Below are 27879 nucleotides of genomic sequence, written 5' to 3'. Positions count from 1 at the left end.
GCTCCATGACCAAACCTCAAAATTACCGACATGTCCGTGCGCTCCCCATGTAGGTACTCTACGGGGACGCGGCAACAACGGTCGTCTGTCGTAGTTGACGGCTCGGACTTTTAAAAATTCAAATTTTATGCCGATTTCCTAACGAAACGGCGACCCGTAGCGATGGGACACTTGCGAGATCGTTTGGTGAACGGGACATGCGGGGTTGTGACGTCATACAACGACTCGAGCCAAGCACCGCTCACCACCTCGAGAGCGCGGCCCGTCCGATCTGACGGCGTGGAACCCGGGCGAGGAATATGTAAAAAACTTAGCGCAATCTTTTCGCGGTTTCGATCGGCGCTGGAAGTATACAACAATTGCCAGATAAAGAGACGGAGTTATCGGACTTTGTCACCACTTGCGATTGGAAATCGTGGCGACGACGACGACTAGAACTGGGCCAGAGACAGACGTCGGGCATGGTGATGGAAATCTTGCCCCCCCCTTGCCCCCTAGCCCCCTGCCCCCCCTGCCACCGGCTCCTCTTTTTTCGCCAATAATTAACAGCGAGTAGTTGCTTTCTCCGATGGTCGTAAGTGCTTTTGACGGACGGTTACGTCAGGGGTTGTTACGTAAGGGAGGTTTCAGCCTGACTTTAGAGTGGGTCAAACTGATGGATGCTGATGTGGGCTAGGGATGGAAACGGAATCAAAATATTGTCTGGTTGTTTGGCGACTGGGATTTTTTATAGAGGGACAACCTACCTACTCTGAACGACCCAAGGAATATAAAAAATTGCGGTTTTATTTGTTTGCAAAATTTTCTGAGGGGAGCATGGCCCCCTCCCCCACCCCTTTTTGGCATCTCGGATTTTCATGACATTAAGTGTCATATTTTAAGTTGAAAAAACAAAATTCCGGGTCGAACTGTTTGATGTGTTTGAGAAAAAAAGTTAGTGTCATGTATTACCCATCAATGTCTTCGGATTTTTTTTTTTTTTTTTTTTTTTTTTTTTTTTTTTTTTTAACGAGGTTACCCCACGAGGGATTTTCTTGCGCTTTACCATCCCTAAAGTCCCATCCTCCTCCCAGGGTCAGACTGGCTCGCATCTGAGGGCGTAGACCCTTGGCTGGTTAAAGGGGCGTAATGTGATATTCCCTGATGGGATGGTGCATCCCCTTCGTGGAAAGGGGTTCAGAAAATTTTGGCAAAGCAGCACATGTTTACGCTATTTCCAGGTTCAAAGTTTATTAATCGTACAGAGTAAAAATTGTAAAATTGAACGCATTGAAGTGACCGACAGACTTCTGAAATTAAAGAAAACAAACAAATTAAAGCCACTGGACGCATCCAAGCACCATTATTTCCACAAGAACCGTGTCAGTACTGCGGTTTACACGAGCTTAAGACGTGTGTCTAAAAATCCATCCTAAAAAAGAATCAGGCAAGAACCTGAAAAAAGAAGAAAGAACGAGTATCAACACAGCCGACGACAAGGAAGACGTATTCGGGCCTCTTTTTTAACTTTTCTCCCGAATCTGAGCGACACCTCATTGGCAGCATATAGCAGAGCATTGAGAACTCACGCTTCGCGTCATCGCGCCTTCAATTTTTCAGATGCAGCACGGACGTCCATCAAGTACGAATAGTTGTATCTTTGCGCCGTCGTCGACGCGCATCCTTTCCCTCGCTCTATTTCAATGTTGTGTTTGTTTCCGTTTTTCTTATTTGTAATGTTGCTTTAAACTAGAGCAGAGCATTGCGAGTTCCTTGTTTCCGACATATTTTCGATGGGAAATGAACCCCGTGTTACTTTCCACGAGGGCCCTAGAAAGTGGGCACCGGGCGGATCAGCCGATCAGAGATGATTCGTAAAAAAAGGGGGTACCACTCGGGCCGCAACTCAAAAAGTGAGTTTTATTTACAGGTTCGGCACCACTTTTGTGCCCGAACCTCCGAGCTGCCATTCTATTTGAGTTCGGAACTTCCGATTCGGTGACTAACGAATCGCAACGTTGGTGCGTGATTTTGGTACCACCTCGCGAGGTGGTTCCGTTGGATGGTTCTAAAAAAGGTTCGATCTATGGAAAACCAACGGATCTGATTGGCCGAATCTGGTAACAACGGTGTCCACTGGTGTTGGTGATTGATGAGACGAACCGGGACAGAACTTCCCCATAGAGTACATAGAGTCGTAATGTAAGTGGGTGAGCTGACGCCACTTTTAAGCATTTTCAAAGTCCCGAATTCCGAGACTCCTATGTGACGCCGGGTCACTTTTTCGATACATGATCGATTGTTTGCGATACACGAGTACCCGACCATCCGATGTAAACAAAGAAGATAGGAATCACTACTTATTCCACACCGCCATTTTGGATCGAACATGTATCGAAAAAGTGACCCGAACTCGGCGCACACCGGGCTCGGAACTCGTCGAGCAGAACATGGCGCCAGCTCTCCCATTTACATTACGACTCCATGTACTCTATGAACTTCTCAAACAGGTTCGGAACTTCAAAAAAAATTCGCTTAGGTAAATTCGGGCTCTTGTTCTCTTTTTGGTCCAAGTTTTCCCGACAGTTCATTCCACCGTGCGGCGGAGGTGGGGGGGGGGGGTGTGGCGGCACGGGACGAGTAGTGGTGGGGGCGGAGGTGTTGGGGTTAAGCTTCTTCGCAAATCGGTCAAAAGTGATGCGTGGAAGCGTGGAGCCTCCTGTTGTAGATCACACTTTATTTCACAGTATGAATTCCTAATCCTGATTCATCGAATCGGGCTCTTTCTCCTCGTTTCAATGAGCGCTGCCGTTTCAATGCATGCGACGTCACCGAAAAGATTAAATAAATCCAATACTCGGCGAGGCTTTGTTGCCACCCTGGTGGCCCTCGAGGAGTGAGAGAAGGGGTGGGGTTTTTTTAGTGCATATTTGGCTCATAAATTTTCCCCCAGAGGATCGAGTAGCGTCAAGGCAAAGGCATATTTAGTCGCTAAAATGTTGAGAGGACCTCTGCTTACGATTGCTGATGATTGGCTGGAGCTTCAGCCTTTTGATTCGACTACCGCGCCTTTGAAAATTGTTCTATTGAGTGGCTTCTTTATCAAAATCAGGCTGGAAATATTCTTAAAATTAGACGATGTATTTTTTATTGAAAAAATTGTCTTTGATTTGAGGAATTTTTCTTGGTTTAAATTTTGATCGATATAATTTTCTTTCAATTCAAATGAGGTTTTCTTCATACATATTAGAGGATACAACTATGTATCCTCTATGATCAATTTAATTTTCTTTGAAATAAAAAAAACTTCATTTGACTTAAAAAAAAAAAAAAAAAAAAAAAATTCTATCGTTCAAAATAAATTTGTCAAAACAAATTCTGGGAACTCGAAAACAAATATTTTTTTTCACATCAAATATAATTTTTTTCATTTTCATTAAAACTGCTATTAATCATTCTTTTCGGCAGTACATGTTTCTATGCTGAAAGTTTCTTGAGAACTACGAAAGCTTGGGACACGTCATTGCAAGGAGACTTCGAACACGGAGCGCCTTCATCATTTGTTGATACTTTACGCTTTGCTTTGTCACGCAAGTCATCCTCATCCACTCCTCATCACGTGGTGTTTACTTTTTTTGGCGCTAAAATTTTAGGTTATGTCGTTCAATGCACCTGTCCTCGCCTCCTGTACCCTGTATTGTGTCAGCGCATGTTCTTATGCCAAATAATTCTTAATTTTGCTCGTTAATTGTCCAGAATCGGCGAAGTGCAGAATATGTCTGTTTGTCGGTTCGGTGAGTGATCAAATGCTTTTGTAATCGGCAAATTTTCCTCGATATACAAGTGTGAATTTAAAGTTGTGAGCCTCCTTTATTATCATCTTGTGCTTATCAGTCATCACGGCAGAACTTCAGAAACAAGGACTGCAGCCTGTCAATCTCCCTTGTCCCTTTCTGCTCCTGAGGTAACTAATCTTCCATCCAAATTTTTACACTAGTTAAGAAATGGTAGACTACTTGTGGCTGATCCCTGAATCTACAGGATGATGTTCAGACACAAAATCTGCAGAAACACGCAACTTAATTTTATGAGGGACTTACTCCCAGTAATAGAGTAATGTTGGTGTATTCCTGTTTGATTCAGTCTGATGTTGTTAAACTCTTTGTTGACTGACTGAAGCAGTGTCGGTCTGGCTCGAAAATTCTTCGGGTGCTGTTGCGATTTCGAGGACCCTCTTATGGGGTGGGGCTCCACTTAACTAACCTCGAGTCATTGGTTCTTCATGTGGAGATTTCAAGTTTTTAGGGTCCATATAGTAGTCCTACCAAGGCCTCCTGAGCGACCTGTCAGAATTTCTAGGGTGCTGAAGCATCCTAGCGCCCTTGACTTAAGGCAGTGGTAATTCTCAGCAGCAGCTTTTGTGACAATTCAGAGTCAGTCAAAGTATGGCTTGTTAGGTGCCTCTTTCATCTCTCATCTTTTGCCTATTCCTGAGAAAATAGCCTAGTAGTAATTTGCATAGGCTAGTTTCATTGTTGAGGTAATAATACAACTTAACTACTCTTCTTGCTGCGACTGGTTCTGTCATGCACTCTCGTTCATCAGACTATGCTTGCTTGCGTTGCATTTTTATTTACAAACAGGATTTATGCAGATCTAATTTAAGTTTACCCAGTTTTTAACACTATCATATGAATTAAGAGGATATCATTGCAATTTAGTGACATGAGGACTGAATCACTCAAGAACCAACATTAGCTCATGGTCATTCATAGTGTAAATGATGCACTTAGCCTTACTTGTCAAATGCGGATGTCGGAGTTACTTTAAAGACATATTGATTGATTTCACATTGTTGTACCTGTGACTGAATATTCCAAGACTTAGCTGCTGCTTCATCTTTCCTTTAATTTCCTTTGATTTGTTTCATTTTACATTGTATTTGAAATAAGTCAATACCTAGTACGATTCATTACGTATTATTAACTCTAAGTAAGTTTATATATCTCCAACCTCTGAGTACATTTTGAAGCATGGCTTTGTGCTCAAGGACAGACCTACCTAGGATTTTTTTTTTCCCTGCGGCAACATTCTAATTTTAAATATTTAAAATTATTTATCGGATTGAACACATTACCCAATCATTTTATTCATTAGGAATTTTCTGATTATTGAGCTCATTGTTCTACATGTAATGAAATGAAAAAAAATATTCCATTTTCTGTACTTTCTCTCTTTTACTTTCTCTTAAGTATATTGGTGATGCATGATGTATCAATCATATTAGCAAAGAAAGAAGTAGGTCCAATTGATGCCTCTATAAAGTAAAGCCTTGTCATTAGGCATAGACAGGTGAAATACACTGTTGTGGGGTTATACTGTTGTGCTAAGGAAGAATGTCATATGAACATTCGAGAGTTGCCAAATTTCCTTCGATAAAAATTTCTTTTTAAGGAAACTTATGAATATTTTCCCTTGAAATTTTCAGGACTTTTCGGTGGAATTGCGAGCAAAATTGTCTAAAAAATTGGAAGAAAATTATTCCTAAGCCGACCAAAGAATTCGAGTTTTATCAAGGTAAAGGCAACGCCTGAAGGTTCGTACGGCGCTCTTCCTTAGCACGGCCGTGTAGCCCTCCATATCCTGCTAATCCCACCTTCCCACTATGGTATGCACTATGAGTTATGAGTCAACAAGGTAGTATCAATTTTGAGCTGTGGGAATGAATCAACCAGTGTAGGATTAATCAGTGTGATAATCCTAAACTCAAAAAGAAAGTAAAAAACTCAACCCTCCCCCTCCCCCAGAAACAACCCCCTGAAAAAATTCGGAGGGGGGAGAAGGAAGCCCCACTTTTCCAAAAGCGGAAGAGTACAAAGCATTTTCATTCACTTTACTTAATTTTTCATTTAATTACTTATTTTTCCCATGTATTTATTTAGTGACGGATGTACAGAATTTTGCCTCTCATATTGTGTTAAGAATCCTAAATATTCTTTGAAGTAATGTCCTCCTCCCCCTGCCCTTTTCATATTGTCTCCGCGCTGATTTCAGTCTCGTAAGAGTGCTGCCCATCCCTCATCACCGAGCAAAGCCACATTTTAGACCCGAGCTGCTATACTCAGGAAAAACGCCGTATGAATATTCGGCTGTTACCAAATTTCCAATCGAAAATATTAATTTCTCAGGAAAGTTGTGAATAATTTTCCTTGAAATCTCTTAATAATTGACGTCAAAATACGATCAAAATTCTGTGGACATTTGAAGGACAAAAACTTGCGAATTTTCGCCCGGAAATCTGTATTTTATCAGAGGAAACTTGGCAACGCCTGAGGGCCCATACGGCGTTTTTCCATAGTAGGGCAGTAAGTAGAACGTGCTCAAAATGCAATTCGCGCGAACGCACGATCGCACGTGCATCTGTGAATCAAGCCAGTTTTTGAGGGTGGAGGGGGAGGGGGGGGGTTGCGATCGCATTTGAATTTGACGTTTATCCGGGAGCCAGAAAGGGATTATACGGACGACCAATGCAAGGCTGACAACCCCTCCCTTCAACCCGTCAACCAGCGTTGGGGTGCACGGGAAAACTTTCCAACATTTTAAGTTTAATTATAACAGAAATATACTGAATTTTCACTCCTGCTTGGCAACTATGTCACCCGTTCTATGAAGAGTGAATGGACGCGGGCAGCGATCGGGAAGACCTAAGGGGGAGGGGTCCTTTATTCTGGAATTGGCGCACCGGTGAAAAGTTGGATTTGAATGAAAGTTGAATGCTGAATGAGCTGGGGAGTTGATCTGGGCAGCTGAACTCCGAACACTGATGTCGCCCTTGGCCATTTGCTCCTGGATTTTCTGGCCAAGCATCGGTAGCAAAGAAATCCAGGTTGAATCTAAAGAAACTGAAACACTGTATCATCTTTTTTCTGGCTAAAATTCACTGCCAACCGCCTCATTTTTTCCACTTTTGTCCGCCTCCTTATTGGGGAATAGTTTTGGTGGTTTAAGGATTATTACAGAGAGTACAGAGGGTATTCTATACTCTCTGGATCATTTATTCAAGCACGTCGTGAAAACAAGTTTAGGCGAGTTTAGGGTGAGTGACTGAATAAGTTAGGAAATTTGATTGCCTTGAAATTCTTCCCTTCAGCTGGAACATTCCATGTTTTCAATATCAAGAGACTTACCTAGTGCCACAAATTTTCCTACGCCCCCCCCCCCCCCTGAAAAAATAAAATTGGAAAGTCTGGGACTTTTATACTAAAAGACGCCTAACATGTTAGGAAATTTTGTCACAAGAAAATATCACATTAAAAAAAGGGCTGGGATTTTGCGGTGTTCCACCTCGCATGATTTTTGGAGTCCCTTCTTAAAATGTTGGTGGCTTCTATTTTTTCAATTTCAAAAAATGTAACTAGTGCCACAAATCTCCCCCCCCCCTTATTTTTTTTTTTTTTTCGAAAAGTCAGGGACTTTAATTCTGAAGAACGTCTGAAGAGTTGAGGAATTTTTGTCTCAAGAAAATGTCATGTTAGACAACAAGGGCTTGGATTTGCAATGTTCGTTCTCACATGATTTTTACTATCTGTAGAGTCTCCTCTTCAAATGTTTGAGTCTTCAAAGTGTAAGTCAAAAAGCTGAAAAATACGAAAATCTTGCTATGTAATGAGGACATGTCAAGTATAGCTCTGTCATGCCTAAGTCATTACAAGTTTAAGGGCTTGTTTTGAAATCCATACTCACCCTCCCCCCTTCCTTTTTTTTAATTTCATAAAATTGTAACCTCTTGTGTGACCTGTTACAGACCTAAAATCATTTTATGCTACTACTTCTTTCTGTTCAAGGAGGCGAGGGTGTTGAAATGACTTGTTCTTCGATTGATTTTCTCATGTGTCGGCGGTTTACGTGCGAAACCACGTATCCCCACTCCAGTGTTTCAAAATTTCTGCTCCTGTTTTGTTTTTTCAAAGAGAAACAAGCCAATTCTATAGCTTGAAATCTATACAGAATATTCTGTTTACAGAGGAGAAAAGTCAAGAAAGTTTTCAAGGAATTACGTTTGCTAATTTGCCAAATAAAAAATAATGTTTGACTGGAAGTCTGCAGCGTTACAAACGGAGATACCTACTTGGTTTGCACCTTGGCCATCGATGTGCAGAAGTTGGAGAACATCTCCTAATTTTTGAAGTGTCGTTTCTGTTTCTTAGACTCCTAGATCTGACAAACTAAATCCTGGCAGCAGTGTGTGTGCTCACAAGGGGGGATGGGGTGAGGGGGGGGGGGCAAACCTAAACCTAATTGGATATTTTATTTTCTTCCATTAATTTTAATCACAAGAACATTTCAAAACTAAAGGTGAAAAATGAGAGAAGATAATAATTAGAAACAAGAGAATCACCCAAAATTAACTCCAACCAATTCTTTTCGCCTATGAGAAAGAGCCTAGCCCTAAATATTTGCATGACAACTTTTCACTATACTTTCATTGCTTTATTACTTAATATCTTAATCAATGGTGTCCTTTTTTTTTTGTTTCAGGAAAGTCATTTTCACTGCTTGGAAATGGTGAAGAGGAAAAGAGAGAGAGCCTCAATAAGCTCACAAAGTCGTAGTAGTTTATCAAACATTCCTGAAAATGGTTCTTCAAGTGCCCCCGAAAATGGTTCTTCAAGTGCCCCTGAAAATCGTTTTTATAGTTCCCCGAGCACTAGCTCACAGAGTGTCCCCAGAAATGAACACGACTGTGACTTAGGACTTTTACCAGAACAGATCAAACAAGAAGCTGAAGATCCATCAGACTTACCAAACGAAAATTGGCAGGGTGATAAAAAAGTGCTGGCTGAAAGATTTGCCTTTATTTTTAACTCCGAAAAATACTCCGATATTAATATCCTTGTTGGCAAAACAGAGCAGAGGATACCTGCTCACAAACTGATTCTGTGTGTTGGAAGTGCTGTGCTAGACGATATCCTAAGTAAAAATGGAAAATGTGAAATGCTGATGATTCCGGATTTAGAGCCAGATATATTTCTAGTGCTGCTCAAGTAAGATTTTGCAATATTCAGTGTTGGGGAAATTTTTTATGTCATGTAATCATCACTGTTTTTTGTATTTTTTACAGCCACTGATTCTTCTATTTTTTACAGCCACCCTTTTCTCAGAAATGGCACTGGATAATTCCTGCTCCAATTTAGACAATTTGAATTAGAACAATAAATATGGTTATGGTCTTAAGATTCGTCTTGGGTGTTTAGACTAATAAGTGGCGGGGACTAAAAAGCACCAGCTTGCAGTAATTTGGGCCAAGGAACACAAACACATGAAGAAAAATGCTAAGAATTCTCAAGTCCAAATAATGAGAAAGCAAAAACGTTAGCGCGGTAGTTTTTCGAGAACATGATATTTGGTAACTAGTGGGGTTCACAGCTCCATGTTTTGCTGTGCTCAAATGTCGCAGTAATCAATGAGAATATAGGATTTATTCATGTTCCCTTGTGCACTCTTCAAATAAGTGAATTGTGTCTCATGGATTTTAGCTGGGGCTGAAACCCTGTAAGCACAGTGGCAATATTGATTATTCTTTTCAATTTTGGAGTCAGTTCACCCACATGGTTTTATTCAAAAAGTAATTTAGATTTCTTATTGTCTTTTCTGTGCTAGATTCCTCTATTCTGATGTCTCTGCAGTCACGATTGACAATGTTATGGATGTGCTCGATGCGGCTAAGACGTATGCTGTACCTGCTTTAGAAAAGATCTGCCACGACTATTTAAGAGACAATTTAAAGGTGTCAAATGTATTTTTAATACTTTCAAAGGTATGTTTCTGTAATATATTTCTTTTTGTCGTTTTTTCCCCCACTCTGTACTGCTGATGCAAAGCCATCAATCATTACAAAGCCACAAAGACAATCATGCAAGCCTCAACTCCCTTCTATTGACTTGTGGAGGCAATTTTGAATGAATCAGCATTTTCCTATTGTCGTAAATATTTACTACTAAAATCTTTTAATAATATACTAATTTTTTACTTAGTCATAAGTGAGGATAACTCATCTGTGAGGAAGGAAAAAAAAACCTGATCTGCAGTTTCTTTTCTTCATTTATTTTATGTTAGAGTCAGTGAAGATCATTGCATACAATGTTAATAGTTAGATGAAGGTCGAAAAAAGAAGAAAAAAACAATTAAGGTAGAAGTGTATATCTTCAAATATATGTTTCAATAAGATAACAATTCACAAAGGGATGAATTATCTAGAAATTAGCACAAAACAAAAATTGTATCTCGAACGCAACATTGATTCATCATAAGCTTCTAGAGATCTGCACAGAGGTCAGCTATTTTTCCTGAACATTTCACAGTCCTGATCTGCAGGAAAATTCAAGTAATACCTCGTCATTGATATAGTTAAAATCTCAGATATTTTCTTTTTGTAAACGAGTAGATGTATTTTTCCCTTTGGATTAAATTTTTTTAATGTTATTTGCAAAATACATGACCTTCCAAGACAGACTAAAAAATTTTGGTTTTACTTTTCTATTTGGATCTTTCAGAAAACTTGCTGCTGAAGCGAGTTATTTACTACTATGCTCATTATAATTTATTATAATATTCCAATATTCCCTCATCAAAAACTTTTGTTGATGGCCCAAAATATCAACTGCCTAACGTTTCAGTTTTATGATTTTGTTGCAGGCAGTGCATTTTGATGAAAATAAAATAAGGGATGACTGCTTGAGCATCATTGATAACGAAACTAAAGAAGCCATAGAATCTGACGAATTTACAAGTATTGATCTGAACACTCTATGTTTGATACTTGAACGGAACAGCTTGAAGATTAAGGAGTATGACTTACTCAGGGCCACGCTCAGGTTTGTCCTGTTCAAGTTCTTAATCTGCGGTCCAATTCTGCAACTTCTTGAAATGGAAAGCAATTTTTGAAAATTATGACGAATTCATTTTAAAGGCCTGGATATTCGCTCAAATTTCCGTCAATTTCGGATCAAAATGATGACAAAAATGGCGGTCAAATTTTTGCAGGCCGCAAAAATTTGATGTTAGATGGTGCGCACCAGTCACCATTTGATCGGAAATTGATGGAAATTTGAGCGTGTATCTAGGCCTTATAAGATGAATGAATCAAGAAATAATGAAGGAAAAAACCCATCAGCAATGGATAAGAGCGTTCTTTTCAATTTTTATTGGAAACTTAAGGTGCTAGTTTTAGACTAAAAACCTAAAATAATTTTCTAGTCATAGTGCCTTAAAAATAAGCTTATTGTGGTTGAAATAATTTTCCTGAGGCATGAAGTAAATATGCTTTTCATTCTGACAAATTTCTTTCAAAACAATAGTCTGAATTTCACTCATAAGCAATATTATTATCATTATTTCAGATGGTCGGAGGCTGAATGTAACAGAAGAAATTTGCCGATTAATTCTGAGAATCGTTCATCTGTGTTGGGCAATGCTATTTATCGACTGAGATACCCTCTATTGTCACTGGCAGAATTCTCGTCATGTGTCGCTAGTAGTGGGCTATTAGCAGACAAAGACTTGGTTTCCATGTTTTTGTACTTTGCCAACAAAGCAAGCGGTGCCTTACCGCCCGCTAACTTCATTGCTACACCGCGTTCATCGCTTCCTTACCTTGTTGTTGATAGGTTTATAAATTGCAACAGTATCTATACTGTGCATCAATGGGAACATGGAAGTAACTTACTGGCGTAAGTGTCTGATTATTTTAATATTTCCCTTTCTCCAATTTTTTTAAAATGTAGGTATGTATTTTTGTGAGAAAAATTTTGGAACCTAAATATCACAATCAATCTCTGTGATGATGCTGGGCCGGATTAGCGCTCAGAGGCCTGGGATGCTGGCGGGTTCTAGGGCCTGCTTATTTGCGGGTTGCAGTCGCATACTCTCTAAATTGAAGGCAGTTAACGTCGCCCAAAAACCAAAGGGTTCATTGACAGCCATGACCTCCCCCTTGTCTCAGCCCCTCTCTCTTAACTACGTATATAAAGAAGCAGGAGCCTCTTGAATTCATCCAAAGAAGCATCAACCCAATCAATGATTTTCCACGACAGGTAGGCAGTCCCTCTGAATGCCAGAAGAAGTAGGGATTCAAGAGGATCTTCTCACATGAACACACAAAGTCCATCAAAAATAAAACTCGCTTGCAGTCAACGAATCAGTTGAAATCTTGGTCTCGGGGTCCTTCGGAAGAGTCCATCAAAATTTTCTCACGTTTATAGGGCATGCAAAACGACAATTTAATGAATTCACCGAAAGAGCCGTATGCAAAAACGACATTTTTCGCCCCCCCACTAAAACTTATTCAAACTTCGGCTATCAGTTACTAATACTGGAGCGCTTCTTTCCCCAAATTTTCAGACCCCCAAAAAATTTTGGGGGGGCGCTAGGGGGGGTGGAAGTCAAAACCTGTGACCCTCGATATCTTTCGAACGAAACAAGATATTGAGGCCCGGTTTGGACGAAAAATCGTCAAAAATCGCATACTTTAAGATTCTAAAGGTCAAAATCCCAAAATTAAATTTTTAACTTAACTTATGTGCTTTTTTTCAGTTTTTGAGGAAAAACAATTTTTTTTAAACAGATTAAACTGAAATTTCACATTTTTTGATTTAAACCAAAAGCAGTTTTTTAAATTGTTCGTCTTTTTCCGCATCCAACGAGTGGTCGTATAAGCTGGGGAACCGAACGGTTCCGGAGTTATGATCGATTGAAGTTTCCGCTCAACGCGCGCCGACCGATTTTCGCGCGCAAAAAAGTCGGATTTGACTATTATTAAATCAGATTTAATGTTCAAACTGAGCAAAATGCATTATTAGGGACCCTTGAGGGTTGCTGAGTCCAGGAATTACAGATACTTCCAAAAAATTCACGTTTTTAAAATTACAGCTCCGGACAGGACCACTGAGCGGCCGGTCGGCGCTCAGTGGGCCTCTAAAATAGCGCTACGGAGCTGTAATTTTAAAAACGTGAATTTTTTGGAAGTATCTGTACTTTCTGCACTCAGCGACCCTCAAGAGTCCCTAATAATGCATTTTGCTCAGTTTGAACATTAAATCTAATTTAATAACAGTCAAATCCGACTTTTTTGCGCGCGAAAGTCGGTCGGCGCGCGTTGAGCGGAAACTTCAATCGATCATAACTCCGGAACCGTTCGGTTCCCCAGCTTATACGACCACTCGTTGGATGCGGAAAAAGACGAACAATTTAAAAAACTGGTTTTGGTTTAAATCAAAAAATGTGAAATTTCAGTTTAATCTGTTTAAAAAAAATTGTTTTTCCTCAAAAACTGAAAAAAAGCACATAAGTTAAGTTAAAAATTTAATTTTGGGATTTTGACCTTTAGAATCTTAAAGTATGCGATTTTTGACGATTTTTCGTCCAAACCGGGCCTCAATATCTTGTTTCGTTCGAAAGATATCGAGGGTCACAGGTTTTGACTTCCACCCCCCCTAGCGCCCCCCCCCCCCAAAATTTTTTGGGGGTCTGAAAATTTGGGGAAAGAAGCACTCCAGTATTAGTAACTGATAGACGAAGTTTGAATAAGTTTTAGTGGGGGGCGAAAAATGTCGTTTTTGCATACGGCTCTTTTAGTAACAGGCTATCAGGTCTGAAACAGTCATCAGAGGATCCCAAACTCTGATATTTAAGGGTCCCATGACAACCAAAATTCCAGTCTTGGGGCCCTTCTGAATCTGTCTTTTCGACTCTGAAGGCCATAAAAAATCCGATCAGATCTCTCCCCAAAATAAATAATTAAAAATAGTTGTAATAGTAATAATAAAAAAAATCGCCCAGAGGAGCCCGTCGCGTGTCGGGTCAGGGGCCAGGGTGTTACAAAGCACCCCGGCTTATCCGGCCTTGGGACAATGAATCCATTTTAGCTGGAATTTTATATAAGCAAAGAAAGTGAAAAACTAATCTCATTGCATTGCATGCAATGCATTGCAACTGCAGTGTTGCATATTTTGATGATAGTGAGAAAAAAAGCTAACAGAACAACTACTGAAAGATTGTATCTTCATCCAAGAGGTATCGATGGCCAAAATGGAAAACCACATATTCCTTTGTGGTGTCTCTCGATTTCTGCTCCTAGTTCATTTTTTCGAAGAGAAACACGCCAACTTCATAGCTTGGAATTCATGTAGATTATTCTGTCAACAGAGAAGATAAAGTAAAGAAGTTTTCAAGAAATTATGTGGGTTAGTTTTCCATTTAAAAAATAAAGTATGACAGGAAGTCTCCAACGCCGCGAACAGAGGTACATGGTTTTGCACTTAGGCCACCGATGCACTAATATTTTACCAATAGGCTGGCTACTATGAAAAATGAACGTAACTTTGTTAGCTATGTCTGTGTATATCTGGTTTTTATGTATTACTTATTACTGTGTAAAATTGATTTTTGGATTCTTCTTTCAGATTTTCCTGTGATTGTGATGTGTACCTCAATGGAATAGGATTGTTCGGCTCTGATAGATCAACAACTGAAAAATATATCGTAGAGTATTCTATCAGTGAGGATATGGGTGAATCACGCATTGCTTCAAAACTGTTTGAAGCCGTTGAGTCGCCCTGTGACTCGGAGGGTGTACAGAAAAAGATAGTTCCCTTTCTTCTCGATGCGCCTCTTAAATTGACCAAGGACCGATGGTATTATATCAATTATTTTCAACTGGTAAGCTTAAATGACCTCCCATTTTTCACCTTTTATATTTAAATCATGCCTTCACCATTTCCATGATTCCAATTCTAAGTAAATGTTAGCAGTAGAGTTCGTTGAATTTTTTACCTGATTAATTTTGTGATCAAAACTCTGAAATTTTCAATCACTACAAGGATGAAAAAAAAGTTTAGGAAGCTGAGAGGCCCAGGTTGGATGTGAATTTTTTCTCATTTTCTGAAAAAGCTGATTTTTAATTCATTTGTCATTATTGTAGCTGTACTATTATGAATTTTTCAGTTCCAAGCATCGAAAAAATCAGCCTATCCCATTAGCCCATACTATTGTCTGTACTGAGCCTCATTCCTAATGTCATTCTTAAGAAATCAAGTAAAGAAAAAATGACTCAATCATAACTTCTAGAATTAAATCTGAAGCAGGAAAACTAGAGAAAGTGAGGGAATTCTCCAATGAATAACTTAAAAGCAGAGAAAAATTTGACTACATTTTACAATTCAAAACTAAATTTTCTGGCACATTATATAAACAACATATGTGCAATCAGTTTCTTTATGCATATATGTGTTTGTAGGTATGAGCTAGCAATTGTAGTCCCTTATTGCGAAATGCAGCCCAATTCATGATCGGTATATCCTGTGACAAGGAAAAACGTTGTAAGACCCCTCAGATGTTGCTAAATTTCCTCTCATAAAATACTAATTTTCCGGAACATCTGTGAATATTTTCCCTCATATATTGCTAAATTTCCTCTCATGAAATACTAATTTTCCGGAACATCTGTGAATATTTTCCCTCGAATTTTCCAGAGAATTTTATTTGCAATCAGATCCAATTTATCTGACAATTTTGCGAGAAAATATTCATAACTCTTCTTAAAAATAAACGTTTTATTGGAGGTAATTTGGCAATGTTCATACATTATTTTTCTTTGGCACGGCAATGTTGATGTACTATTTCCAAAAACCGTGCATCGTATTATAAATATTTTTAACCAAGCGACTAACTTTCTAGAATCCAGAGAAAATTATTTATAAAAACAGATATCTAAAACGTAGTGAAAAAAAGCATATATTTTCTTGTCTCAGTTTCTGTTCCAATAATTTATTTAAGTTTACCCTTTTTAATCTCCAACTCTGCTCCTTTATTTGTTTGAAGGGTCCAAATTCACTAGTCAACAACTCGTACACTGAACGTGAAATTGCAGTGCCGATTCCTGGAATGGATCAAAGAGTGACCTTCCAATTTGGAGAGGAACATGGAATCAAGATTCCGGAAATATACTTTACTAATATTCCGTAATATCCTCTGTTCATACTTTTCATTTGGATTTTTTTTCTCAAACAGTCGTATCACTGCCTATGATTCTTTATTGTACGTAGCCTGTTGTGTATTATCTGCATATTGATTTTGTAAAGGGAATTTATAAATATGCAACAAGCTCCTCTGTAAAATAAGATTGAGATCATGCATTTTACTTTAGACTATGCCAGTATCTTGATGACTAACATTTTCCATAATCAAAAAAAGCATGGTCTTCCATGGGAAGGAGAGCATTCTCTTTTACACTCATGCCATTTTATCCAGGTATTCCTTTTGTTCTTCTTCCTTCTTTGCCGACAAGAGTAATTAAGGTGTCTTGAGTATTTTTTTAAGTCTGTGCATATCATCGAAAATGGTTTGGTACCTGTATGCATTGCTCAGTGAGACAGGAGAAACTCCAATTTTAAGGATTTAAAAATCAATTACCAAAACAGATAGGCGTGTAATAGGTACCCAGGAAGTTTTTTTGTTTTTGTGGACCTTCATATTAAAGGTGTACCCTAGCTATTAAGAATGTTTTTATATGTGTATATTCTGTTTTTTTTTTTTTTTTTTACTTTTTTATGTCTCAAATATTTTGATTTAATATTTTACATTTTTCACTCACAAGATCTTGGACATTTTAAGATTTGATGATTTTTTTTACTTAGCTTTGTGCCTTGAATTTTTTTAAAATTTTGAATGCAAGTTCAAAAGAAGTAGGGTCTCTTAAATGATTGCTATCTTTTATTTGTCAGTTAACAATAAACCGGATGAATTTTTGGACTAATTTTACAAACGCATTATTGTTCCCACTATTTTAAAACAAATTTTCAAATCCATCTGCCAATTCATGTATTTCCTAATTGATTGTTCGTCAGAATTTTTTCACCTGTCATATTTATCTCAATTTTAATAATTACTTTTCATATTTAACTATTTGTTTATTTTCTCTCTTTATACCTCATTCCGTTCTTCCCACTATTGTACCATGTAAAGTTATTTTAAAAGCAAAATCCATGCTGAAGGATTTCACATCATGAGTAGTTTGCAATTTTACCAATTTATTCCACCTCTAGTAATAAGAAAGTTTTTTAGCAGGGATGTATTCACACAAAATTTGTAAAAAATCCAATATAGGTTTATGGATAGTTAATTAATCACTTATGTATCAGATAGGGAAGTTTATGTAAGAGCGGCCTGCATTCAATTTTTTCCTTGACTTATGTAAGAACGTCTTTATAACTGAATTAAAATATGTTTCTTTTGAGCTGTTAATTTTTGTCTGAGTTTTAATTTCAATTTCATTGTTCCCTTGTAAAACCATACTCTATTAATACCTTCTCAGTCAGCAATTTTACAAAAAAAAAAAAAAAAAAAAAAAAAAAAAAAAAAAAAAAAAAAAAAAACACGGGGAAAAATGGAATACTTATTGCCTAAGTATAATGTTGCAATTGATTGATTTAAGCTTTTTTTGTTCTAATTTTTGCCATTCTTGATGCTTTTGATTCAGATGTCTCAGCAAGACACGTCAGTTTCTTTCAGTATCTTACAATTGATGGGTTCTATTCTTGATCCCCTTATTCTCTTGGTTTGCATACATTCCAGTTGATAGTGCACACAAAAAACTTCGCTTCAACATTTTTACACTACATTACAAACAGGATTTTTTTAGGAGCATGCAAGAAACAATTGTTATTGTATTGTATTGTTATTGTATTCCATTTGTTGATTATTGTTTGCCAATTGCAAGCGAAAGTTCCTTTAGTTGCAACAAGTGTCCTGCACCCACAGGATTCCTTTACCTTCATTGCAGTGAGCCTTGGTTTTTCTGGATAGGCAACCATTGCACCACTATTTCTAAAAACTAGCTATCTGATATCTCTAGCATCAACCGTTTTCTTATCAAGTAGACTCAATATGTAACACTGCCTCTGAATGCCTGATGAAATAGACCTGTAAAGTAGAACAGTGTCGAAATGTAAATAAAACAGTTTAAGTTTCGACCAATCTCAATACTGATGTCAGTTTTTTTGCTCTGATATTGGGTAAGATCAGAAACAAATTCAAGGGGAGTCATGAGCTCCTATCCTCATATAATGTAAAATTTACTAATGTGAAGGTACAATTTTTTCAAGTTCTATCAGACAGATTCTCAAGAACTTTTTTTATCTATTCCTTAGACATTCTGCTGGCCGTAGACGAGAGGATCTACAAAATTCAAAAAAATTGATCTTTTCTCGAGTGATGAAAAAAATGCAAGCCAAAGGACCCTTTGACTGATTTTTTCCCCCTGGAAGAGTGAGGGGCTTGGAGAACAGGGCGCATAGGTGCAGTTTTTGCTATTTCGAGAAATACGTGTTTGAAGTTTCGAAATTACATGGATCCTCAAGGCGGAAAGAAAGTTCAAACTGACTTTTTGATGCTTCAAAATTGGAATTTCGGAGCGAGATTTCCGCAGAGTATGCATTAAGACTAATTTAACTTGAAATAAATACTTAATAACCCTATTTTTTTAAAAACTGAACTTATTTACCTTGTCCTCCAAGCCCCTCAATATAGAAAACTCCTTCGTCCCTACTTAGAAGAAGAAAAAGGCTCGGCAAAAACAGAAAAAAGATTTTGAAAAAAAGGGACAGGGCAAGTATTTGACCATAGGCGGCAGAACCGGCAACAACGCGTAGATGGCAGTAGCAGTCCAATGAGGTGCTGTGAATTTCCCGCCTTGTTGTCGAGCGGGAAGTCTCCGCCAAAGCGCGCGGAATTCGATTGCTGCGCGCGAAATTTGAATTACCGCGCCCGGGGACCCATGAGCGCTAGTCGCGGCACCGGGTCAAGGCTCATTTCGTCGACGCAGATGGTATTGATAGATTTGACCTGAACCATCCTAAATCGATTTTAAGTCGCCTGATTTTTTCTCATGTTTTATATCAATGACCAAAGTGCAAAACCACATATCCGTTTGCGACGTTGCAGACATCCCGCCATATTTCGTTTTTTCTTTGAAGAACTACTGCCACCGTGATTTCTTGATGACTCCTATGAGTTTTTCTCTCTATTAGCAGAATATTCTGCATAAATGTCAAGCTATGAAGTTGGCTTTTTTCTCTTCGAAAAAATAAAATAATTGCGAAAATATTGAAACACTGCAATGCAGATACGTGGTTTTGCACTTTGGCCATCTTCTGGTCTTTGTCGACAGGAAGTCAAAAAGATAAGGCCTTGGAACTTCTTGAGAAAGAAACATAAAAGAAACGTTAAGAAACATAAAATTTGAATTTGTAGCCAAAAACACCTCTAAACCAGGATTCTACGTCCATGACGTAGAACGCGCGTAGGTCATTTCTCAGACGCAAAATTGTAGCTACATCGTGAAGCCGCACTATTTCCGCTTATAAATTAAAATTTTTGAAGGTATTTTTCATTATGTAAAATTTTGGTCGCTCTCAACTACAAATGTGCTTGAATTTTCCTCTGTTTAAATGAAAAAATCAATCAAGTCTTGGAACAAAATTTTACCATCTTATCCCTTTAAAAAATTTTGCAATCTTTGAATCAAGTATCGTCCTTTCGCGCCTGGAAAATGACAAATGTTAGTGACGTTGGCTTGTGGAGTAATAATTTTTTTGTTTGCTCATTCAGAAAATTTGATCATTATTTCACCAGTGCATGATAAGCGTGTGGAAATGAATTTTCGGTCGTTTTATCCAGAGAAGATAGAATCCAAGAATCGCATGCATTACTGATAAAAAAGAATGAACGGTTTTTCTTGATGCCAAATGCATAGTTACAATTGTTTGAATCAAACACGGGAAGAAAAAGGATTCGCAGCTTTCACAATACTCATATTGCATTTCAGGTCAAACTAAAATTCTAGTCCAAGTACAATGTCTCAGTCTCAGTCTCGATGTCACTTGCGTGGTAACATTGCACTTACAATTAGACTATAATTTTATGCTGGACCTAAAATCCACCATGAACATCGTACAAGCTACGATTTCTTTTTCTCATTGTCGGTGAGATTATGCCGATGCTTGGCACCAACGGAAAGGTGCCTTGTACCGACCTATCTTCGCTGTTTTTCCAGAGCAGTCAACAACACAAGCGGACCGGAATATGTTGGTGGCAAAGGAAAGCCAAGCCGAAGCTGGGATCAGCGGAGGGGGGGGGGGGAGCGCAAAGGGAGAGCCGAAGCTATTACTCAACCATTAAACAATTTATTAAGCTAATCGATTATGTATTTGTGGTTGAGCGAGGTATTCGCTGTTCTGCTCTGTCCTCGCTTGCCCGGCATGTCACCGCGCCGCAACTATTCCAATGTCTCAACCTTTTTTCGCTCGCTTCCATGTGAAACGTGAACATGGCTTGTTACAACACAAACCAACGTATACACGTCCCTCGGTACAAACACACCCTCGGACGCTCAGCGCACTGTTCCACAACTTTCTTTTGCGCGTCCCTTTCCCTCCCTCCATTCTTCCTTCTTCCTCTCCCTATTTTTTCGTGGCCGCACCTGTGCTTGTAAGATAATGGGGAATCCTCCTTTTAACCCAAATGTTTTATCAGGACACGGCTGCTTTTGGCCTGCGAAATAGGAATAGTTTGAACATGCACTGGAAAAAAAAGTCGCTTGAATCTAGAGTCCCAACTCTTAATAACATTGACAAGAAAAAATACGCTTGATTCGATCGGATTTTTCCTTGAATCGAAGAGCCATGCCTCTTGATGTAAGCGGATTTCCTTTCGATTCAAGCAAAAATCCGATTGAATCAAGAGCTTTTTTCTTGTCAATGTTTTAAGAATCTGGACTCTAGATCCAGGCGACTTTTTTTCCAGTAAGGCAGTGACCGATGGAGAATGAAATGAAAATCTGGAATATCAGAGGGAAACTTGGGAAAGATATATCCCGTTGATTAGGGCCGTTTTCAGGCCCACCTTGAATTTCCTCAACTTTACGATTTCCTGGTAATTGGGGGTCTACCTTTAACACAATGCATCATTATTTGGTATTTTCCGGTCTCATTTCGAGTCTACCACTGGCTGAAACATGGGTTTGAGGGCTGAATAGGGTGAAAAATGCGAGTTTTGGGGATAGGATGTCAAAAATCCGCATTTCCGCCAAAATTGGTCTTCAGACCTATATTAAGGTCAGTAATGGATCCGAAATGACGCCGAAAATGACCAAATTATGATGCATTCCATGAGACTTCTGCATTCGATGAGCAAAAAATCGTATAGTTGAGAAAATTCAGGGTGGGTCTGAAAACAGCTCTTATCGATACCTCGAACTCCTTTCTCGAAAACCGGCAACAGGCGGAGGATTGGGGATTTCTCCGCAATTTTAACCGACCGAAACATTAATTGAATCGGTTTCTGTTAGACGGGTGTAAGTTAAAAAAATCATAAGCCCTGGCTTTCACTGATCACGCAGGACGCTAAGGCTCATGAGTTTTTCGACTTACGCTCGTCCATCAGGAATCAATTAAATTGAGAGATGGATCGAAATCCGTGGCACAAATTTTTATTAGCTTTTTTGGGGGAAGTCAATAAAAACACTCAAAAGAACAGGGATTTTTCCTTATTTTATTTTCCAGCAATCCTGTTAAATGAGGGAAAAATCTCATTGATTCATACTCAGCTTCGAAGTCATGAACATCATTTTCGATGACGACTTGGCAATAGTGCACTGCGCTGCCACCGTGCTATATTTATTTTAAAATCACGACCTTTTTTCGTGTTACTTCTCGTGTTTTTTCCACCTTCCTCCGGATTGTTCGTATCTTCCTATGTTATCTCCGGTGGCTGCGCAGCTGTGTTTCTCGGTTGAAATTCGCGCGGGAACACCATCCGATCTGATGGAACAAACTGACATTTCAATAGAATAAAATCAGCTGTTCGAAAAGTGGTTTGCATCAAAACTTTATGCATTTCCGTTGAGACGGTTATTGTTTATTTCCCAGGAGATTTAATTAATCGCTAATCATAATTTCTACGTGCAAAGTAACAAAAAAAATTCAAACTTGTTTACAACACCTCGGCTCATCACAAAAACAATTAAAATTTGGAAAATGAATCAGTAGACAAATCTTCCTTGCTCAGTTGTGTTCAATCGTTCAGTGTATATGAGTTGCATTGGGACATGAGGAGAGTAAATACCTCTGATGTCATCAGATATTATCCTCAGATTAAGTCAGTTAATTCGTGATTAAGTTAGCACTTGCTTCAAGTAAAATATTTTCTAAAATGTCTATTTTTGCGCTTACATGCAAGTTTTTCACGTTTTTCCAAAGAGGAAAAGTTTTTTTTCACAAGTACAGCACAGAGAACGATTTTCACCAGTCTTTATGGGATCAAATCCCAAAAATGTAAAGGGAAATAATCATCTACTTAAATATTTAGTCACGTTTTAGTGAACATTTCGAAATATAGTCCTTATTATGCCCTTTTTCAAGAGTTTTCAAACGTTTCTAAACTCGCCTGCATCGTGCGCAGTCTCCTCTCTTAAATTAAATACTAGCAACTAGTATCTATGCTCATAAAGTATCTCTTCTGTAAAAAAAAAAAATCAACCTGCATTTTTTTACATGAAAACATGAATTATTAGTTTCGTCCAGTTATTGAATAAATTGCCTCTTAAAATTTAAGTAGGGAGCCATCCATTATGAGGGATGGGTAGGGAGGTATCAGAAAATGCGTTAAAAGTTGTTAATCGGAGAAAGAGTAAGATTCCTTAAGTGACCTGGAAAGCACCGCACAGGAGAGGATTAAGAAGACTTAATAAAATGTTTTGGAACATGAAAGAATTTGATAATTTTTAGGTGAGTTAAGTCTTAACGGGTGCCGACGGAGGCGCCGAAGGATTAAAAATCAATCCTCTCGAGCGCCGCACTGGCCACGGCCGCGGTATCGGCAAAAGCAAACCATAAAAACTTGAACTCCGCACAGTTATGACGAGAACCGTAAACCAGCCCAAACTTATGAAGTCCTACGTTTCTCAGTCAGGTTCACCCACCTGGATCAGTTTCTGGTAACAAAGTTCGTAATTTTCGTTTTCTCTCGATTTTTGACCCTCTGAAGGATACTTGCATATTCTCTGAGATTTTTTTTCTTGGTTCATTTTTTATTTTGCAAAAATTAAAGCAATACTTGCCTTTAAATATTTGTATTTTTGAGGAATACTTGCCTTTTAATGTTTGTATTTTAGAGGAATGTTTGTATGTTCAAATGTTTTCATTCAACCTGCTTTTTTTACATGAAAACATGAATTATTAGTTTCGTCCAGTTATTGAATAAATTGCCTCTTAAAATTTAGGTAGGGAACCATACATCATGAGGGAGAGGGATGGGTTTGTATTTGTTCACTTCAAATGTTTGTATCCATCCACAAGTTATACATACTCGCTCTGCCTATGTAACGAAAATTCGTAATTAATATTCAAAAGTCACTCTAAATATAATTTTTTTCCACGTAAAAATGACTCAGTTTTCTTTCATTGTTTGAAAAAGGGCGCGAGTCTAAAATTTCACATTTCAAAAGGAATCAACAAGTTTTCTCACCAGGACACTTATATCAGAACTTTCAAATAGACGTTGAACGCCCCTTGAATACTTTGAACTCGGAAACATTTAGTCATACTGCTTGTCGAGATTATCAGTTTTTTGCCTCTCCTGTAAAATTTGCTTCCGTTGACTTACGTCCTTCCACCAGAAACAAGTAGGTATTGGCGCAAAAGCTTGCATTGTAAGGAGCGTCATACCAAAGGCGTGGCTTTTGAAAGGCTGTGGTAAGCCTGTCCCTGGAACTAATGGTATCAGTTAAAAAATCTGCAGAATAGAAAATAGCCTCAGAGCCGGTACACTCTATTTTTATCGCATTATGTCATAGGAAAAAGGAAAAATCCGCCCGCATTGGGGACCACGAACTTTCGTTTTTTTGCCTTTTACCATGGATGTGCCAAACTAGAGGGTTAAGGTGATTCGATGGACGCCATATTTTGTGTCAGGACGGCATGCGATATATCGCATTCATTGGGCCCATTTTTTCAGCTATTTGTCACTTTTCTCCAATTTTGAGATCGCAATTCTGTTATCTGGAGACTAAAGCACTAGCTTACCAATTTTAACAAAGAAATTCAACGTAGTAAAGGCGCAGTTTTTTCAGAGAGAAAACATCGCATCCGATACTGATATCGAAACTGCAGTTGAATGCGATCTTTTCTTTCTAAAAAAACCACGCCTTTATTACGTTGAATTTCTTTGTTAAAATTCGTAAGTGAGTGCTTTAGTCTCCTGACAACAGAATTGCGATCTCAAAATTGGAGAAAAATTACGAGTAGCTGAAAAAATGGGCCTAATTGATGCGATATATCGCACGCCGTTCTGACACGAAATATGGCGTCCATCGAATCACCTTAAACTGACTTTTGTGCGATGTGCGGGGCGCAAAGGCGGTGGCTGTCAAGCGATACTGAGGATGGATTCGGGCCTGGGCACACGAGGACAGAGACGGGACAATCCGAATTTGTCTCTTGGCTGACAAAAGGGCATAACCACTTTAAGAGATGAGCCCCAAAAAGCATTGCGTTATATGGGCGACAAGGTCCACGGTGAAATGCAGTTACGTCTTTTTATGAGGAGGGGGACGAATTAATGCCCCCGCGAGGCCCCGCCGCGGCGGCTAATGGCCCGAATTCCCCGAGCGGGCTGATTCTGATTCCTCCCGTTTCAGCAGCCGCAGTCGTCTTGCGTCTTGACGCTGACTAATGAGCCCATTAAAGTAATGAGCATTGTCCTCCAGGTGAGGAATCCACTCACTTCCAAAACACGTTTTCGCTTCTATTTTTAAATACCCTTTCGAGGATTCTACTCCACCGCTAGAGTCCTCCTTAGCACCCTATATCAATCGCTCCTTCAGCGCTCTACCCTCGCAACCAACCGATTGCGAAACTAGGAAACCCTTATCTGTCCGCGCTAAGCAGAAAGGAACCAAGCCACATCAGCCATTGCCAAATTTAATCGGGAAAGTCGGCCTCCTGTGGTGTAGTGGTTGTAGCTTAATGGTCACAGACAATGGACACCTCGGGGTGGTGGTAAGCATGGGATTGGCCAATGGGGGCTATTTGAAGCTTTTGGGGAGAAAAAAAAAAAAAAAAAAAAAAAAAGTACATGAAGACGGTTGAGCGAATTTTCGTGACTTTTTTCCACGGTACGAAGCAACTTTGCAAAGGAATCTGCATAAACGTTCTCCGGTAAAAAATAAAATTGCCCAATTAAATGTGGTAATGGCTGATGTGGCTTGGTTCCTTTCTGCTTAACACGGTCCATCTATGATTTTCCAAGCCACCAACTCAATGTTAATCAGTTCTATCGAGGATAATCCATTAGAGGATCTTTACAGGGAGGGCGAGTGGGCCACTTAGGATTGGCTCTTCCATTTCAGCACATACTATTTTAAGTCGAGGAGTGAAATTCGGTGCTGGAGTCCATATAACACCCAAAAACCCCGAGTGATGAAAATGCAAAGTAAAATTAGCACCATAAAAACGCACGACGCCCCGCACAAATAGCTCTCGTGGTTTTTGTGCGCTATATAGACTCCGGCACAGAATCTCACTCAAAAGTTGTTGACAGTGCAGTAAGAAAAAAAAAGTAGTTAACCGACAATTTGCGTTAATACGGTAAGTAAAACATGGGGTAACCGCAAGGCGCGATTACTATTTTTTGGTTAGTGCTTTTTTGGATTACAGTGACCAGATCTTTGATTCAAAAGTTTGCAATCCAATTAAAAATCGGACGCGAGCCGCTGGACCAAAGAAGGACCCCATTGGTGATAGACCGATGCGCTAACCACCCGCAAGTCACAACCTCTGATTGGCATCGAGAGAAACAAGACTACACTAGTTTACTACTTGCGTCAAGCGTTCAGCTCTCAATCTGGCCAGTCTGCCTTCAATGACCTAGTTAGGCAATATGAGCGGCTTGGGAGCATTAATAGTTGCTTGCGGCAGTTTGATCACGTTCATTTTTTTCGAACATACGAGCAACATAGCAGACTAATGTCGCTCTCCTTTCAATGTTCGGATTCAGATGATCAGCTTGCCTTCAATGATCTGAGTAGGCAATGTGAGCAGCTTGGGTGTGGTAACGGTTGCTTGCGGCAGTTAGGTCGTGTAAAATTGATGATTAATGGAACTTAGGGAGGCAGCCTCATAACTTCATGCACGTGCTTGAAAATTTATGTTGGTTCATTTTAAATGATTGAAAATCAGATTTGTTGATATTTTTTTTGCGCCGGATGTCAACAGATCAAGAGGAAGCGTTGAGAGGCAACGTCGGTGGTGGGTTCGACGAGAATAGCTCATTGATCGAGTAGGCTGCTGTAACCTGGTGGGCTGATCAAAGCAGGGCTCCAGAAGCAGAGCCAGAAATGTTGGCATAAATTAAACATAAAACGCGCCTGCGCGCGCCCTCCCTCGTTACACCCCCCGCCTCGCGCCGCCGCTTCAAGCCTCCCCTCCCGCCCTCCTCAGCGACTCATGCCACCTCGCCCCTTTGTCGAGTGGACGGTTCTGGGTGCCCGGTTGAAAGTTGACTGGTCGTAAGCTTGGGGAGGCCAGTCCAACGTTGTCATCTGACGAATAAATAATTATTGCGCCGTAAATAATTATTCGTGGCCGGGCATGAGAAAATGGATCTCACCTTTCAAGCGCGACATGTTATGGGGGGGGGGGGGGTGTTTACGTGGAGCGATCGAGGCCGGGATCAGGGAATTTGAAGCGTATGCTGGAATGCAGAAACAGTCCGACTCGGATTTTCTCTCCGGTTTTGACTTTTTTGCAGGAAAATATTCTTTGGATATAGGCACCTCCTCTGCCGAAAAAATGTTTGTGTGTATCGGGAATGGGAACCCCCAAAAATGTTGAAAATCTGGAATTTTCGGGTGTATAACCCGACGCAGCCCTTGTATGAGGTTATGAGACTGGAATTTGTTTTTGCTCTCTCTAAGATCATTTTTGTCTTTGTAGGTCTGTTTAGAATTTATAAGTTTACAACGATTTTCCTTGAAAATATAGCCAAATTACGGGTGAATGCTTACTTTTGTAGAAATTGCATAAACTTTACACTAATTTTTGATTAAAATAGACAACATATTTTTTTATTGAAAAAAACAATTGATTTTATTATTTGTGCATAAACCTCATTGTTACTCCCTTAATAGTTGAATTTGAGAAAGACCCAATGCTGCGAATTTAAATGCTTCATTTATTGCTTCCAAATGAATTCTTTATTCTGAACAATAGTCAATTACAAATGACCTTTCCAAATAGTCTTCCTTTCTTTCATTGAATTTTTTAGCTATTGCGCGGTTTTTATACTGGACGATGAGGGGGAGGGGAGAAAGGGGGAGAGAGAGGGGGAGAGAGGGGGATTGAGAGGGAGGGAGAGGGGTGGAGAGGGGTGGAGAGGGGTGGAGAGGGAGGGAGTGGGAGGGAGAGGGAGGGAGAGGGACGGAGAGGGACGGAGGGGGAGGGAGAGGGAGGGAGAAGGAGGGAGAGGGAGGGAGAGGGAGGGAGAGGGAGGGAGAGGGAGGGAGAGGGAGGGAGAGGGAGGGAGAGGGAGGGAGAGGGAGGGAGAGGGAGGGGGAGGGAGGGAGAGGAAAGGAAGAATTTTGTAAATTTGTAATCAGACTAGTGCTTTATTTTACAAAATTCCAGTAATTTTATGAAATATTTCGGAAGATCGGCAACTCTGTTAAAGAGAATCTGCCGCTTCGTGGTTGCTATTCGTATTCCGCTATCCAGAGCGCGAGTTCGCGAATTGATTTGCTTACATAATAGAAACTTTGTAGTATTCGCATGTTACTCAGCTCTTAAGCTGAAG

The 27879-nt window shown here is 39.5% G+C and overlaps 1 protein-coding gene across 1 annotated transcript; it reads left to right on the top strand.

Moving 5' to 3' along the window:
- Window positions 1–3652: 3652 nt before the first annotated feature.
- Window positions 3653–17277, top strand: LOC109034079 (BTB/POZ domain-containing protein 1). The gene is made up of 7 exons (XM_019047014.2): window positions 3653–3943; window positions 8518–9023; window positions 9640–9796; window positions 10675–10853; window positions 11379–11708; window positions 14439–14694; window positions 15856–17277. The coding sequence occupies exons 2-7, from the start codon at window positions 8542–8544 to the stop codon at window positions 15997–15999; spliced, it is 1548 nt and encodes a 515-aa protein (XP_018902559.2). The 5' UTR covers window positions 3653–3943; window positions 8518–8541; the 3' UTR covers window positions 16000–17277.
- Window positions 17278–27879: the final 10602 nt, after the last annotated feature.

Source organism: Bemisia tabaci, chromosome 4, assembly GCF_918797505.1.
Source record: "Bemisia tabaci chromosome 4, PGI_BMITA_v3".
NCBI classification, from domain to species: domain Eukaryota; kingdom Metazoa; phylum Arthropoda; class Insecta; order Hemiptera; family Aleyrodidae; genus Bemisia; species Bemisia tabaci.
Note: the sequence above shows the minus strand (reverse complement) of the source record. Positions and strands in the feature narration are given on the sequence as shown.

Bases quoted from the DNA above. Each gene is read 5' to 3' on its own strand.
- LOC109034079 (XM_019047014.2), top strand. From the start codon at position 8,542: ATGGTGAAGAGGAAAAGAGAGAGAGCCTCAATAAGCTCACAAAGTCGT. The intron at 9,024-9,639 runs GTAAGATTTTGC...TTTCTGTGCTAG, and splicing joins ATATTTCTAGTGCTGCTCAA to ATTCCTCTATTCTGATGTCT. The intron at 14,695-15,855 runs GTAAGCTTAAAT...ATTTGTTTGAAG, and splicing joins ATATCAATTATTTTCAACTG to GGTCCAAATTCACTAGTCAA.